At 35.5% G+C, this 17,162-nt stretch overlaps 1 protein-coding gene and 1 pseudogene across 2 annotated transcripts in view; one reads left to right on the top strand and one right to left on the bottom strand.

Moving 5' to 3' along the window:
• Nucleotides 1-1,806: 1,806 nt before the first annotated feature.
• The window catches only part of FOXN2 (forkhead box N2), a 64,461-nt gene continuing 49,105 nt past the window's right edge, over nt 1,807-17,162 (bottom strand). The window contains exons 6-7 of the mRNA XM_025354767.1: nt 7,725-7,793; nt 1,807-6,198 (exon numbers count right to left, since the gene is read on the bottom strand). Of these exons, the coding sequence (XP_025210552.1) occupies nt 5,675-6,198; nt 7,725-7,793 (593 nt within the window). The 3' untranslated portion in view covers nt 1,807-5,674. The remainder of the gene's footprint in view (nt 6,199-7,724; nt 7,794-17,162) is intronic.
• Nucleotides 12,138-12,618, top strand: LOC112605139 (annotated as a pseudogene). The gene has a single exon (XR_003115359.1). The product of XR_003115359.1 is annotated as an uncharacterized LOC112605139 (transcript).

Here is a 17,162-nt window from a genome sequence, read left to right as displayed (position 1 = left end):
GACACTTTTCTCAGAAGGTATTCCTGTTGGTAAGCGATATAAGATTGTAGTTGGAATCACAGAAATGAGCCTTCTAAGGCTCAGTAAGTGAACCTTTCAACTAAGTCAAAGATTGGCTTCTTTCACTTAGTAATACGTGTTTAAATTTCCATCATAGCTTGATGTCTCATTTTTTCGTTTTTGTTTTTTTAATTGTGGTAAAATATATACAACATTTACTATTTTTGTGTGTACAGTTCAATAGTGCTAAGTATATTCACACTGTTGTGCAAACAATCTCTACATCTCTTTCATTTTGCAAAACTCAAAATTCCATGCCCATTAAACAACTCCCCATTCCCCTTTTCCTCCAGCCCCTGGCAAACATCTTTCTCGTTTCTGTTTCTATCAGTTTGACTACTGTAGGTACCATACAGTATTTTTCTTTTTCTGACTGGTTTCACTTAGAATAATGTCTTCAAGTTTCATCCATGTTGTAAAGCTTGCGTCAAAATTCCCTTCCCTTTTGAGGTGAAATAATAATCCATTGTATGTGCCATATTTTATTCATTCATCTATTGATGAAAATTTGTGTACCTTCCACCTTTTGGTTATTGTGAATAATGCTGCTCTAAACATGGGTAGACAAATATCTCTTTGAGAACCTGCTTTCAATTCTTTTGGGTATGTGCCCAGAAGTAAAATTGTTGGTCTATTTTTAATTTCTTGAGGAACTTCCATACTGCTTTTCAGTGACTGTACTATTCTGAATTCCATACTGCTTTCTGTAGTGGCTGCACAAGTGTTCCAATCCTTGCCAACACTTGTCATTTAGTTTTGGTGGTGATTTTAACCTTTTAATAGTAGCCATTCTAATGGATATGACTTGGTATCTCATTGTGATTTTAATTAGCATTTCCCTAATAATTAGCGACGTTGAGGATCTTTTGATGTTCTTTTTGGCCATTTGTATATCTTCTTTGGGATGTCGATAGCTTTTTAAAAAATTGCTGTATAGTAGTCTGCTGTCTGGATGTACCAGTCTATACATTTGCCTACTGAAGGACTTCTGATTTGCTTCCAAGTTTTGGCAATTATGAACAATGCTGCTATAACAATTGTGTGCAGGTTTTTGTTTAGACATGCTTTCAACTCATTTGGGTAAGTATCAATGAGTGTGATCTGTTATCTTTTCTGCTGAGGTGTCCGTTCAGGTATTTTGCCCATTTTTAGATTGGGTTTTCTTATTGTTGCCTTTTAATTCACCGAAGTGGTTGAATTTATTGGCATAAAGCTCTTGATGACTTTTTTTGTTTTTGAGACGGAGTCTCACTCTGTCACATAGACTGGAGTGCAGTGGTGGGATCTCAGGTCACTGCAACCTCCGCCTCCCGGGTTCAAGTAATTCTCATGCCTCGGCCTCCTGAGTAGATGGGATTACAGGCGTTCACCACTATACCTGGCTGATTTTCGTATTTTTAGTAGAGATGGGGTTTCATCACATTGGCCAGGCTGGTTTCATATTCTACTCCATTTTTCCCAGTTATATTTCAAAATATTTCAGATACATGTAAATTAACAGAAAAAGAAGTTCAACTTTAGGAAGACAGTAATTTAATTAATGTTGTTTTAGCTTTCAATAATTAAGATAACATCTAAAAACCATAAAAAAAAACTTAAAAAAATTTTTTTGAAATTTAACTGTATTTTTCATTTCCCTGACTCCAATTTGGATGGAAAGTGTGTGTAGAAGTATAAGCCATCACATCTGCCCTACCACCCTTCTCCTGTCCCCACCCTATCCTACAAAAGATCAGAGCACAAAAAAATGTTATAAAACAAATTTATTATGCAATACTTTGTCATAATGAATTGCATCTCTTTGGTAAAAATAAACTTTATAAACATTTTAATAATCAGAGATTAGATACAAAAACTAAGCATTTGTAAGTTGTTTTTAATATGAGCAAAGACTGGCAACTGAAAAGTGGTTCACTTGTGACTGGTCATCTACTGGCAGTTATAACTCAAACCAGAACAATTTTTATGCTACATCAGAAAAGAGGATAAGGAAACAGTTTGATAACAAATTTGTTGAATCAGAAAGCATTCTTACACTTTCATTTAAAAATAAATAATAGTTAACAATCAATTGGCAATTATACATTTTTATACACTATATGATGGCAACATAATACTTTAAAATTAAGCACTTAGTTTAATAAGAAATGTACAACGATTTAAAAAATAAGTTTTGACAATGGCACTGGCAGTTAGATGCAAAGAATATGCTTTAAGAAAAAAATGGCAGGTATAACATTAAAATACTCTAATTCGCCTTTCAATAAATATTTTTACTACATCATTAACATACTGAAGTAAACTTGGTTTAAATCAAAGTTTGCACATTTCAAACTAAAAAAAAAAAAAAAAAAACCTGTAAGATATATGTAAACCAGAAAGCCTCAAAGTTTCTTAGATAAATGCTATGATCTTCACAAAAGGGTGTTAAGTTGTTGCAGTATTTAAGACAATGGTCTTTACAGCTTTGTGAAGTATTCACATCTGTTGCTTAAATTGCTGGGAAAGGCCTCCTGGTCTACCAAGACACATACATTCCCTCCTTAACACATTCTCTAGTTTGACTTTGTGCTAAAGCATATTTAACTGAACATCTAGTATGAGCCCTTTACATAATGCCTCCAAAAGTAGCAAAAGAAAAAATATATATACTAAACTTTACTATATACAAAGGAATCCAAGTTAAAAGAAGTCATGCTGGCTATGAGGACAGGAAAAGCTTTGAAGGTGGAAAAAGGGAGGTGATCCACCTTTTCCATGAATTCAGGTAATCTGTTTTCTGTCTCTGAATTTGAAAAGTAAAATAATAACTGATTTAGTAATATATTGCACAAAAAACTTCAAAAATATATATTCAAGAAACACTGATTCTGTTTGGGATGTGAAGATGAACAATCGTGCTGAATCAAAGCTTTTTACTAGGGATCTATTATAAACTGGAATCAGCTGCAACAAAACATATTCTTTTGACGTAAGGCAAAATATATGTTAGCTTATATCACAGTTTTAGAATATGTTGGAAAACATGTAATCACCTTGGAGTTTCTAAATTGACTTTATTACAGGAAAACTTGTGTATTATCGGGAATACAATTTCCAGGCCATAGGACTTGGAATGATTCTACTTAATTATATGGTTATTAGTCATGTTTCTCAAAACACCTGAGGAATGAGAGCATGATCTCAATGGAAGTAGTAACTGGAGGACCACAATTTAAAAGGTGCTTCCCCTGGAAAATAACTGGCTTGGTATGTTAGCAAGTGGAAGGTGATGCACTAAATTAAGTTTAAGAAACTGTAAAATATTGTGTAATCTCTCCCTGTTAGCTTTCAGTGCAGAAGTGTTTATCGTCCTTGCTAGTGATGAATATAACTTAAACATGTAAATTCGTGGGAAGAGTGAATAAAAAGGAAGAGAAAAATCAAAAGATGTAAAGAATTACTGTTACATACATCAAGACAAAATAACCTTGAAGATCCCTATTAGAGCTGGAACTAACTCTGCTTCTCTTAGATCACTTTCCTTTTCTTATAAAGAAAGAGTAATTATCTTATAGACAGAAACCAGGTAGCACATTTGTGATACCGAATTTCAGCAGAACAAAATAAATTGGTGCCAGATTACTGAAACACTGTTCCTAAGGTCTATCCAGAAGGCTATGGTAAAAACTTAAAAACAGTTATTAAAATGATGAGTGTAATCTCTTTATTATTTACACTGTGGTTAAAGCATTTTTGGGTTTTTGGTGTTTTATTCACTGTCTATAATAAAAGTTAACTTGGTTTAGCCATTCTCTGTAGATGTGATCGATATAAAGAAAAAACCCAAATACCTCATCCTGCATGCTTAAGGGTTATTTTTCATTATTAACAAATTTAAAAATTACTATATTTTGATAGCACCAATTCATTAATGTGGCTATCCAGGTTAAATTAAACATGGAAACGGAACAGAGAACATTAATACTGTTATCCCTGACTTAAAGTCTTGTCAATTGAAAAAAAAAGTTTTTAAAATCATTTTTCTCATTTGACAGTTTTGCCAAAATAAAAATTAAAAGTTAAAATATCTGTCTCTTAAAAAATGCTTTATAATCATAGAAACAGCTGAAAACAGCAAATCAACATCATGACCTTGACTGTGCATGTGTGTATGTATGTGTACATATGTATACAATCTATCAGAATGATGAAAACAAGGTCATTGTCTATGACTTAGGATGTAGCATAAGACTGAACTTCTGGAAAGTTGCTTCCATCATTGTAAAAAAAAAAAAAAAGATAGAATGAATAAGTGTAGTTTAGCATCCTGTTGTTTCTGAATGATCTAATCAAATTATACAAATGATACTATGAAAAGCTGTCTCATATAAGCAGACTGTTCAAATAAGATACTCAGTCAAAGCACTTTTGGAGTAGTACCAGAAAATCTTTTTCTCATGGATCAATGGCACTATAGGTTATTACACTGCCTCCTCAAAAGGGTGTATTGCATAAGATCTAATTTTATATGAATTTTGAAATTCAGGAAGGTAATTTTGTTTGCAAAATTGCATTAAATCTATTAAGATTTAATTTGTTATACTTATAAATTTAATTCATACAAAGCTTGGACAGAAGTTTTTTCCTAAATGACCTACTTTATGATACATACGCAATTAGTACTCAGAATGTTTCATTACACTGCATTCCTATTACAAGATTCTCAGAATGCAGTACATGTGGCAGGCAAATGAAAGATTCTCTTATTACAAGTGTGTCAAAATGGGTGTACTCCATAACACACTTAATTGGCTATATCCTCTCATTGGATAACTTATACTCAACAAAGGCAGCTAGTGGCTAAAACTTAATGTTTGCAAAGCACTTTGGGCAAGAATAAAAGGCCCCAATAAATGCTATGCAGTATCTGTGAAGTAAAAACACTTCAAAGCTACCATTGTAATAGGAATTGGGAGTGTTCTTGGATGAAATAACACCACAAAATTGTCTTTTTTAAACCTTAGAACTCTTTGTTGCATTCTTTACCTATGTAACCAAAAGAAACTTTTTCTAAACATCAGGATGTTTTTCAATTTATGTTTGTCTTTGCCCACACCACAACAACAACAAAAAAATTAAAAACAAATTAAAACAAAGTAAAAAAATTTCAATCTTATGTTACCGGATTGTGTGTCAGGAGAGAAGTATATGAAAAGTACATTAGCAAAATTTTTAGCTGGTTCAGTAACTATAGTTACAGATTGGAAAAGAAAATGAAAAAAATTTATAGAGTTGCCAAATCTTACATTCTGACATATTAACAGAAGAAAGGATTTTTGTCCCACAAGTTTAAGACAGAGGCTGGGGATTTTCTTATACAAAAATTTCCAAATCTTGGAGACACTTACCACAAAAATTATGCTTTCAGGACTTCACATCATGTATTTCTGATCAGGCATGATCCTAACAGCAATTGTTTAATAAAAATTTTAAAAACCAAAAACCAAAAATGTTTTGAAAGAAATAAGTAATTCGTATCCCTTCCCTACCCTAAAACTAATGAAGTCCATTATGGCTTTGATATCCCTTGTAAAGAATTAAGTGAAAGAGTATTGCCACACTTTAAGTATTTCTATTTTTTCCGTTGCTTTTGATTTTGCGTCTTTGCAGTACTTATTAGGGAACCTAAACATGTACGAATTCCAGCAAGGTGGAGCAGAGATCCAGCTGCTTCTTTGAGCTCCTCATCAATTTCTTGACATGTCTGTTTTCGCATCTTTTTGCCTGACTGCCCTTTTTCAGAGATTTTTGCACAAGGCTGTGATGCATAGCCACTGTCTCCAAGAGGATCATCTTCATAATCAACATCTGTATCTTCTTCACTGTGAAATCCTTCACTGCCATCACTTCCCACATGGCTATTCTTTGGGATAAATTCATATACCTCATCTACAGAAGACAGGGAAGACACGCTAGACCTGGATGCACAACGCTGTGCTGCCATGCTACTTGCACTGTAATTGTGATCTTCTTTTGGATCAATGCTGGTGGCTAAAGAATCACTCTCTTGTAATCGTACAGCACTGGGATGATGAAATGCATTGCCGTAACTCCTCTTTTTTTGCAATGCTGTTTTAAGAGGAAGAGGTTTCTCACCTGTGGAAAATAAAAGTTCCATCAATAGGTCAAATGTGTTTGGTTGCAAAAACAGACCAATTTTAAACTACTACATTACTCTTGAGCAGTAAATGTTTTAGATTAATGATGCTTTGTAGATTTTTTATTTTTTTACCCAGATCACATCATTCTGCAAGCATTAATCTGAAACATTAAAAAAAAAAATTTAACAGTGTCTTGACTTTTCCATAGAACATATATTTTGAATTGCTTACAAAGAATGCCTCAATATGAATGTACCACTGTTTAATCACTTCTGTGTTAATATTTAGCCTGTTTCCAATTTTTCATTAGTATAAATCATGCTGCAATACAAATCCTTCTGGATGCCTTTTCTTGAATATATGCAAGTAATATTTAAAAAGAGATATGAAAAAATTGCTAAGGGACATACACATTTAAAATTATAATTGGTATTCTCAAATTGCCATCCAAAATGGTTTTACTCCCAACAGTGTATGATAGAGCTTATTCCCTACTTAACACCAGTCTCAATTACTTAAATTTTTTATAATTTTATGGACAAAAAAGTTATCTCAGTATTATTTCATTTTGTGTTTCCCCAATTTCTAGAGAAGTTGCACATCTTTTCACATGTGTATTGCCCACATATATTTCCTCTTCTAAGATCCACCTAGTCATACATTTTGCTGACTTTTCGGTTGAACTGTTTTCTTATTTCTTACTTGTAGAATCCTTTTATGTATATACTTGATATTAATCCTTTGTTATATAAGGAAAAAACACGTCTCCAGCATTTTATGTCACTTTTCTTAGACATATTTTGTTGTCAGATGCTTTTTTCTTTTTTTTTTTTTTTTTGAGACAGAGTCTCACTCTGTCACCCAGGCTGGAGTGCAGTGGCGTGCCCATGGCTCACTGCAACCTCCACCTCCCAGGTTCAAGCAATTCTCCTACTTCAGCCTCCTGAGTCACTGGGACTACAGGCATGCACCACCACATCTGGCTAATTTTTGTATTTCTTGTAGAGACAGTTTTGCCACGTTGCCCAGGCTGGTCTGGAACTCCTGGTCTCAAGTGATCCACCTGCCTTGTCCTCCCAAAAGTGCGAGGATTACAGACGTGAGCCACCATGCCTGACCAGATGCTAAAATTTTGATGTTTTATTAAATTTACCCATTTTTTTCCTTTATAGATTTTGCATTTTGTATCTTAAAGTTTTTCCTAGTCCAAGTTCATAAATATACTTTACTTACTATATTTTCTTGTTTATAGTTTTCATTTTTACTTTTAGCTCTTCGAGCTCATTTTTCTAAATATATTTTTCTTCATTTCTTGGTCAATGTAAGAAAAATCACAGCATTAACTTCAATCTCTCAATTGCTCACATAAATTAATGAAAGTATAATAAAACAGAAACTGAGTTACTTAGATCAAAATAAAATTTGGTTGGAAAGAAGTAATTTTGTAATAGTTATTTTATAGTCTAGGTTAAATTTGAAAAGTCACTAAAATTTTTTTTTTTAAAAGGCACAATTGCTTACATTCTAAAATTCCTTGTTCTATAGAAGTATTTAAAAGCATCATTGCAGCAGCAGCATCGATATCAGATTCTGAAAAGGGAAAAAGTAATAATATTAATGTTCTTTATAAAAGAGAGGCTATTGTAAGTATTTGCATGCACCCAAAGATAACCAGTGTTACAATTTTGGTGTATATTCTAAGAAAGCATAAACATACATTAAAAATGGGATATTATATATTATTCTGAAGTCTGATTTTGTTCACTTAAAATCATGAAACAGTTTTGCGAACAGCACTGTATAAAAGAAATGGAAAGGTACCAGAAATAATACAAGTTCTCTTCTTTAATTATTCACAATGAAAACGAAAACTTAAACTGTTATTTCAGTAAGGTTTCCCCTTAAACAGACTAAATTAGCTAAGAATGTACATCATTACTCCTTTTATTTATTTATTTTTTGCATTTTTACCTTGAATACTATCATTACCTATGCATATCTGCAGTTATGAAGTACTATGTTAATTACATGTCAGTTGCAGGAGATAAAAATATGTAATTCGTCAGTCTAGATCATGTAAACCTATAAATGCTAAGTGAATATGCAGAAACAAAAACAATTAGTATTGTTTTAGTCATAATTATACACAAGCCTGCAAGTACCACAAATAAATATAATATTCATGAAGTCAAATGGATACTCCATTAAAAATGGGCTTTAGAAGACTGGTAAAATCAGCAGGTTCTACAACAGATAAAGTTATGCTCTCACATCTACTTATATTTACTGCTGTAAGTTCTTCATCTTGGTGATATATTCATCTGAGTAACTAAAGAAAAGTAAAATGGTATAATCTAAATTACACCATTAATAATTAGAAAAGTTAGAAAATATTTATACATTTTAGCTTACAAAAAGACATTTAAAATAAGACTCAGATATGAAATTTGTAATCTATATCTCAAAGGTGGAAATTTTTATTAGCATAAAGATTTCCTATTTACTTTCAATGTCTAATTTAAAAGGTATTGTAGATAATAAAGCCATGAAGATATTGACTTGTTTTCTCTCCAACTAGACCATAAACTCTCTTAAGCAAGAAATGCTATTGTTATCCAGGCTTAAGTAAATCAGATGTTGGCCGCTATGAGACAGCACATAATACTATACCTCTTTTTCCCCAAGTAAAATGAGACCTCACGATCCACAGCTAACATCTTACTGAATGGGGAGAAGCTGAAAGCGTTTCCTCTAAGAACTGGAACAAGAAAAGGATGCTCACTCTCACCACTCTTAGTCAACATAGTACTGGAAGCCCTAGCCAGAGCAATTAGGTAAGAGAAAGAAGTAAAAGGCATCCATGTTGGAAGACAGGAAGTCAAATGTCCCTGTTTGCAGACAACAGGATCTTATATATAGAAAAAACTAAAGATTCTACCAAAAAACTCTTAGAACTGATAAATTCAGTAAAGTTGCAAGGTACAAAATCAATACACAAAAATCAGTAATATCTCTATACACAAAACAACAAACTAGCTGAAAAAGAAATCAAGATGGCAATCTCATTCACAATAGCTACAAAAAATAAAATACTTACAAAAAAGTTGAAGACAATACAAATAGACATCCCATACTCATGGATAGGAAGAATTAGTATTGTTAAAATGACAATACTACTCCCAAAGCAATCTATAAATTCTATCAAAATACCAATCCTTCACAGAAATATAAAATAATCCTAAAAGTTGTATGGAACTACAAAAGACCCCAAATAGGCAAAACAGTCTTGAGCAAAAAGAACAAAACTGGAGGCAAAATACTAACAGACCTCAAAATATACTACAAAGTTGTAGTAACCAAAAACGCATGGTACTGGCATAAAAATAAGACACATAGATCAATGGAACAGAATAGAGAACCTGGACATTCATTCACATATTTACAGCCAACTATTTTTTTTTAATGTGTATTTTTTTGGAGACAGAGTCTTACTCTGTCACCCAGGCTGGAGGGCAGAGGAGTGTTCTTGGGTCACTGCAACCTCCATCTCCCAGATTCAAGTGATTCTTGTGCTCAGCCTCCTGAATAGCTAGGATTACAGAGGTGTGCCACCATACTTGGCTAATTTTTGTGTTGTTAGTAGAGATGGAATTTCACCATGTTGGCCAGGCTGGTCTCAAACTCCTGGCCTCAAGTGATCTGCCTGCCTTGGCCTCCCAAAGTCCTGAGATTACAGGCATGAGCCACCGTGCCCACCCCAGCGGAGTGATTTTTGACAAAGGTGCCAAGAACGCTTCCTGGGGGAAAGACAGTTTCTTCAATAAATGATACAAAGGAAATTGAATATATATCTATATGCAGAAGAATGAAACGAGACTCCCACCTCTCACCCTATACAAAAATCAGCTCAAAATGGATCAAAGACCTAAATGTAAGAACTGAAACAATAAAACTACCAGGAGAAAACAAAGATGAAACACTTCACGACATTGGTCTGCGAAAAGATTTTATGAATGAGACCTCAAAAACTCAGGTAACAAAAGCAAAAACAAACGGAATTATATCAAACTAAAAAGCTTCTGCACAGCAAAGGAAACAATCAACAGTGAAATGACAATCTACAGAATGTGATAAAATACATGCAAACTACTACTCTGACAGGGGATTAACATCTATAATACAAAAGGAACTCAAGCATCTCAACAGGAAAACAAACAAACCAAAACCCTCTAATTTCAAAATGGGCAAATTATCAGAACAGACATTGCTCAAAAGAAGACATACAAATGGCCAAGAAATTTTAAAAAATTAAGAGGAACGGGAAATAGAGTGTTAGGGAAAGTGGTTACAATTTTAAATACAGAGGTCAGAGAAATCCTGAAGGAGAAGGTAGGCTACAGTTGGGCAAAGACCTCAGGGAGGGAAAGAATGATATCTGAGGGAAAAGAGTATTAGGCAGAAAGAAGAGCAAGTACAAAGGATTTGAATCAATGATGCCCACATGCCACATTCAAGAGATTAGCAAAAAAAAATGACCTCTCCAATTCCTGTTTTTTAGGATGAAGGCTGAGACAATTTGTTCTGAGTTCAGTATTCTATCACATCTGAAGAAGAAAAGATGCAGCCACTAGCCCATAATGTGTCTCTGTGTGAGTTGGAAAAAAGGCAAATCTTCCTCTAGGTGAATGGTTCCCTATCCAAGGCACACAGCTAGAAGAATGGAATGTGGGCTGAACTTCAGGTCCCACTCACTGTCTTAAGCCAGGCGAACTTGCAGAGGGTACAACATGCATGGCATTATGCAAAAGCCCCAACAGAGAGATTACTTCTCCATAAACTAATTTTTCTTTTTTTTTTTCTTTTATTTTCTCAAGACATAAGGTCTCCTCTGTCACCCAGGCTGGAGTGTAGTGCACAATCATGGCTCACTGTAGCCTCAACCTCCAGGGCTCAAACGATACTTCCACCTTAGCTTCCCAAGTAGCTGGGACCACAGGCATGTACCACCACACCCGGCTAATTTTTATTTTTATTTTTTGTAGAGATACGGTTTTACTATGTTTCCTGAGCTCAACTGATCCTCCCGCCTCAGGTTCCTAAAGTGCTGGGATTACAGGTGTGAGCCACCGTGTCCAGCCTAATTCTTCTTTTTAATAAAAAAGGATCTACCTTGTTTCCAATTTTATAAAAGAGGAAGGTGATGGTAAAATAATCTAACAAGGAAATGCATTATAATGAGAAACCAATTACAGAAACTTTGTCTTATAAATGAAGCACCTATAAAATCTACTTACTAAAAAATTAGTGTATCTCTAACTTGACTTCTTTTTTTTGAGATGGAGTTTCACTCTTGTCGTCCAGGCTGGAGTGCAACGGCGCCATTTCGGCTGTCTGCAACCTCCGCCTCTTGGGTTTAAGTGATTCTCCTGCCTCAGCCTCCTGAGTAGCTGGGATTACAGGCACTTGCCACCATGCCAGCTAATTTCTGTATTTTTAGTATAGATGGGGTTTCATCATGTTGGTCAGGTTGGTCTCGAACTCCTGACCTCAGATGATCCACCCACCCTGGCCTCCCAAAGTGCTGGGATTACAGGCATGAGCCCCCTGCCCCGCCTAACTTGACTTCTTTTAACAAGCATCCATTATGATTCAAGGAACATATTTTTGAAACACAACACCTAAAACTGATTAAGAGGCTTATCCTGTTAACATAAGAAAGCTACATGAACACCATTTCTGAATATTTTAAAGCGATAACAAAATTAAGTACTGTTTCTATAACAGTAGAATGGTACGAAAAATACTCCTTAAATGTATTTATTTATTGTAAATAACTTATACAGCCAAATTAATTTGAATTCTCCAACATGAAATTAACTTTGTGAAACCAAACACTTCTTTACAAAAGAATTTTGCCGGACAGAACGAGGGGACGTAACGGAGGCAGGTCGGAGCCACTGCCGTCGCCATGACCCGCGGTAACCAGCGTGAGCTCGCCCGCCAGAAGAATATGAAAAAGCAGAGCGACTCGGTTAAGGGAAAGCGCCGAGATGACGGGCTTTCTGCTGCCGCCCGCAAGCCGAGGGACTCGGAGATCATGCAGCAGAAGCAGAAAAAGGCAAATGAGAAGGAGGAACCCAAGTAGCTTTGTGGCTTCGTGTCCAACCCTCTTGCCCTTCGCCTGTGTGCCTGGAGCCAGTCCCACCACGCTCGCCTTTCCTCCTGTAGTGCTCACAGGTCCCAGCACCGATAGCATTCCCTTTGCCCTGAGTCTGCAGCGGGTCCCTTTTGTGCTTCCTTCCCCTCAGGTAGCCTCTCTCCCGCTGGGCCACTCCCAGGGGTGAGGGGGTTACCCCTTCCCAGTGTCTTTTATTCCTGTGGGGCTCACCCCAAAGTATTAAAAGTAGCTTTGTAAAAAAAAAAAAAAAAAAATAGTAGAAGAAAAACAAATTTACCTGTATCTTATTTAAAACATTTATAAATATGCTTCCTACAATGCCTTGCCAATTAACTGTGAAAAAAAGTTTAACTTCAACATTAAAAATAAGCAATAGAGAAATAACCCAAAACACCATCATAATTGAGAACACCTGATTATCAATGATTTGTCCAAGGTACAATATTGAACTTTGTAGAACAAAGGGAATAAAAATTCTCTGGGTAGAACTTACAAACAATTTTTAATTATAGTACCCAATCTGTTTTTGTTGACTGGTTTGTTGTTTATCAAAAGGGTCTCACTCTGTTGTCCAAGCTGGAGTGCGATGGTGCAATCATGGCTCACTGCAACCTCCACCTCCCAGGTTCAAGTGATCTGCCCACCTCAGCCTCTCGTGTAGCTGGAACCACAGGTGTGCACCACCACGCCCAGCTAATTTTCATATTTTTTGTAGATATGGGGTTTCACCATGTTGCCCAGGCTGGTCTTGAACTCCTGAGGGATCCGTCTCAGCCTCCCAAAGTGCTGGGATTACGAGCATGAACCACTGTGCTCAGTCAATTTTGCTATTAAATTTAAACTGAAGACTCATTTGTTTATTGTCACATTTGAAAACACTTCATAATGGTATTTTTTCATTGATAAAGTACTTTATGCTATTTTAAAGGTGGCTCTGTTTTTAAAAACAATAACACTATTAGCCATATTATCTAACATATCCAGTTCACAAGGAACCAAAATTTGGTAGTTTCAAACATGCTACTGATTTCATAACTGGTTCAGACAAAACGGTGTCAAAACTGTGAATTTGGCTAAGCAGGGTGGCTCAGGCCTGTAATCCCAGCACTTTGGGAGGCTGAGGTGGGTGGATCACTTGAGGTCAGGAGTTTGAGACCAGCCTGGCTAATATGGTGAAACCCTGTCTCTACTAAAAATACAAAAATTAGCCGGGTGAGGTCGTACGTGACTGTAATCCCAGCTACTTGGGAGGCTGAGGCAGGAGAATCACTTGAACCTAGCAAGTCGAGGTTACAGCGAGCGGAGATCGTGCCACTGCACTTACAGCCTGGATGACAGAGCGAGACTCCGTTTCAAAAAACAAAAAATAAACAACAATTTAAAAAACCTGTTAATTTGTGCCTGTTGATCTTTATTTCCTTAACCTTGATGTTGGGAAATTATTAAAAATAATTAATTAAAAGGCACCAGTTTTAGCCATATGAGAGTAAGGTTATAAGTCGAGCATATTTCTGTTGTTTGATTCTCAGTCCATTTGTGTAAGGAATGATAGGAGAATTATAGAAATAATTTAAATGGTATAAGCTTTGTAGTAACTAAAAAAGGATTTATTGTCTCTATCAAAATTAATATATACATTTGCAGAGCATCCAGATGGAGAAGCTGTCTCTTGTAATTCTCTGAAGCAGAAGAACAGTTTCAATAAATTACCAACACTTTAAGCTCTCTGGACCACCGGTTTAGTTTCATTTCAATCAGACACAAATCTTAGATTTACATGTAGCCCTAACATCACCATCAACTACCTTAATTTTATATCTGTTTGTAGTATACCAGATGCTTTTAGTAGTTAGCATAACTACTAAAATTTACTAACTGGAATATGAGTTCCATTTTTGTCTGCTTTGTTCACTGATGTACCTTGGTGTCTAGAACAGCTCAGTAATATTTTTAAACAGGTGAATTTACTCTAAATACACACCAAACCAAACTATTAACCAAAAAAAATTTTGTTCTGCTATCTCAATATGAGAATCCTGTGTCTCCTGCTATCTATTATACAATGCTGTAACACTGATATTGTCACATAAAATTAGTCATTATAAGTTGATCAAGAGACAACAAACACACTGCTGCATCTGTTTAGGCTGATAGCAGTTTCTGGAGTTCTAAGCCTAATCTCTCGCCTTAGTCTTATATGTCTAAAGGTAGCTCTAATATAATGACCAGTAAATGATTCTGTGAAGTGTTAGATGAATATATGTTTTAATATTGGAGGCCAACAATAACACCTAAGTGATCTTTATAAAACATAAAACTCACAATGTCACTTCACTATTTAAAGTTCTTCAGTAGGTCTCCCAGTGCCACTTATCTAGTAGGAGTCAGCCTTTGAAATTAGAATTATTGAATCTGAATCCTTCTTTGCCACTTACTAGTTGTGTGACCTTGAGAAGTTACTTAATCTCCCCGAACTTCAGTTTGCTTATTTGTAAAAGAGGGGCAGCAATATCTCAGAAGGTTGTTTTAAGGATTAAATTAGATAATGCATGCAAAGCATCAAGTAAGCAACTTAAGGCTTATTAATTGTTCTAGGCAGAGGAGGATGTTCAAAATCCTTATTATGCTAAATAAGCTCTTAAACTTCTATATTTGCTTTGCCACACTAATGACCACATCTACCTGGTCTACATCAACATGGGCTAATGACCACATCTACCTGGTCTATATCAACATGCCAGACAGATTCCTAGCAACTGCCAGACAACTTTCTCTATTGTTATGATTTTCTCTGCCAGGGAGAACTTTTGTTCCACAGAGTTTGAGATTGTATCTTGGACAAATCATTGATAATCAGGTGTTCTCCACCAATTTTTTTTTTTTTTTTTGAGATGGAGTCTCACTCTGTTGCCTAGGCTGGAGTGCAGTGGTGCGATCTCCGCTCATTGCAATCTCCACCTCCTGAGTTGAAGTGATTCTCCTGCCTCAGCCTCCCGAGCAGCTGGGATTACAGGCATGTGCCACCACATGTAGAGATGGGGAGAGACGGGGTTTCACCATGTTGGCCAGACTGGTCTCGAACTCTTGACCTCATGTGATCCACCTACCTTGGCCTCCCAAAGTGCTGGGATTATAGGCATGAGCCACTGTGCCCAGCCAAAGTATACATTTTCTAAGAGCAGGCCTCATCTATGCATATCCCAAGGAACCTACAACAGTTTCTGGCACAAGGAGTCTGGCAGGAGGCTCAACAGTATTAGCTGTAATGAATGTCTAATCCACTTGGTGTTTTTTAAACTTCTCCCTAGAAATAATATAAAGAGGCAAGAGAAAATTTCCTCAGAAATATACCCCAAAACAACCAAGTTCAAAAATAAAATTTCCTAAATTTGTGAGGTTTTGTGTTTTTTTCCCCTTAAAATTCATGGAGAATTTTGTATTATATTCCAGGACAGATGTGCATTTGTTTTAACCTAGAATACCAACCACCTCCCTACTAAGTTAATTATTACTAGAGGAACAGGCCTAAGACCCATGCATATAGGAATGGAGGTAAGGTGCTGGTAGCATGAGAGAGATGATGCATAACACGTATAAGTCATTAGATGAAGAAGAAGTACCTGTGCCCTAATAATGAAAAATATGCAGCTGAAATTAGCAGGAGAAACTCGTGGAAATGTCTGTTCCCCAAAGAAAGAATTTGGATAGAATAGAACAAGAGGAAGAAAAGATTTTAAGTAAACTCCAGAATTCACAAAGAAAATGTTCTCAAAATATGTATATAAACTGAGTTTTAGAGAATAAGTGTCAGACTTTATTGAGGCAATACAAAGATAAAGGCGTTTTGGCAATAGCTAAATGTAAAGAGAAACTACATTTACTGATATCGGTAACAGGAACACAGATATCTGTCTTATGTTAAGACAGAACATTATCTGAAACAGATCCCCTATCCATTTAACTTCTTTGCAGGGTTCTCTAGAACTTTTTCATATTCTTTTCCTCCTTTGTTTTAAAAGATATCAGCACAATGCTTCTGAGGCTCAGTTTAGTATAGTTCCAAAGAGCCAAAAAATTTCTGATACACAGAAAGGTTTTCACCCGAAATTTTCTATTTGTAAAGGTTATGAAAATGTCTCTAGGCTCCAAAGCAAGACTAGAAAAACTGATTTTACTATATTACTAATCTACAAGAAGAAAAAACCCCACTAATTCAGACTTTTGATATGCTTTTAAAAAGTCAACTTACTACCTTTTAAAATTAAAGTTCTTCAGATTAAATAACCTATAGGAGAAATATCTTCAAGTATATTCTAATTCAAGGGATGACAAACTTCTTCAGTAAAGGGTCAGAAGGTAAACATTTTAGGCTTTGCAGGCTAGAGGCAAAACCCAGGATATAATATCTAGGTCTCTGTTGCAACGAATTTTCATAGTCTTGAAATGTTACTGTTATTTGATTTTGTTTTCTCCAACCATTTTACAAATGTAAAACCATCCTTAGCTCATGGGACACCCAAAAACAGATGGCAGGCCAGATATGGCCATGGCCATAGTTTGCCAACCCCTATTCTAGTCTAAGATAGACCTGAAAAGGTAATAACTCTACTGATATTACTAAAAAATTCAATCCTATTTTCAATGAAAAATACACATAAAAATAAATGGAAATGGGATATAAAACTATACACACAGTGTGAATCTAGTATTTGGAGAAAAAGTATGTGTGTGTTTATGTATGTGTCCCTGTACATACATGCATGCAAATGTATCTATTTACA

Source organism: Theropithecus gelada, chromosome 13 (genome assembly GCF_003255815.1).
Source record: "Theropithecus gelada isolate Dixy chromosome 13, Tgel_1.0, whole genome shotgun sequence".
Lineage (NCBI taxonomy): Eukaryota > Metazoa > Chordata > Mammalia > Primates > Cercopithecidae > Theropithecus > Theropithecus gelada.
Note: the sequence above shows the minus strand (reverse complement) of the source record. Positions and strands in the feature narration are given on the sequence as shown.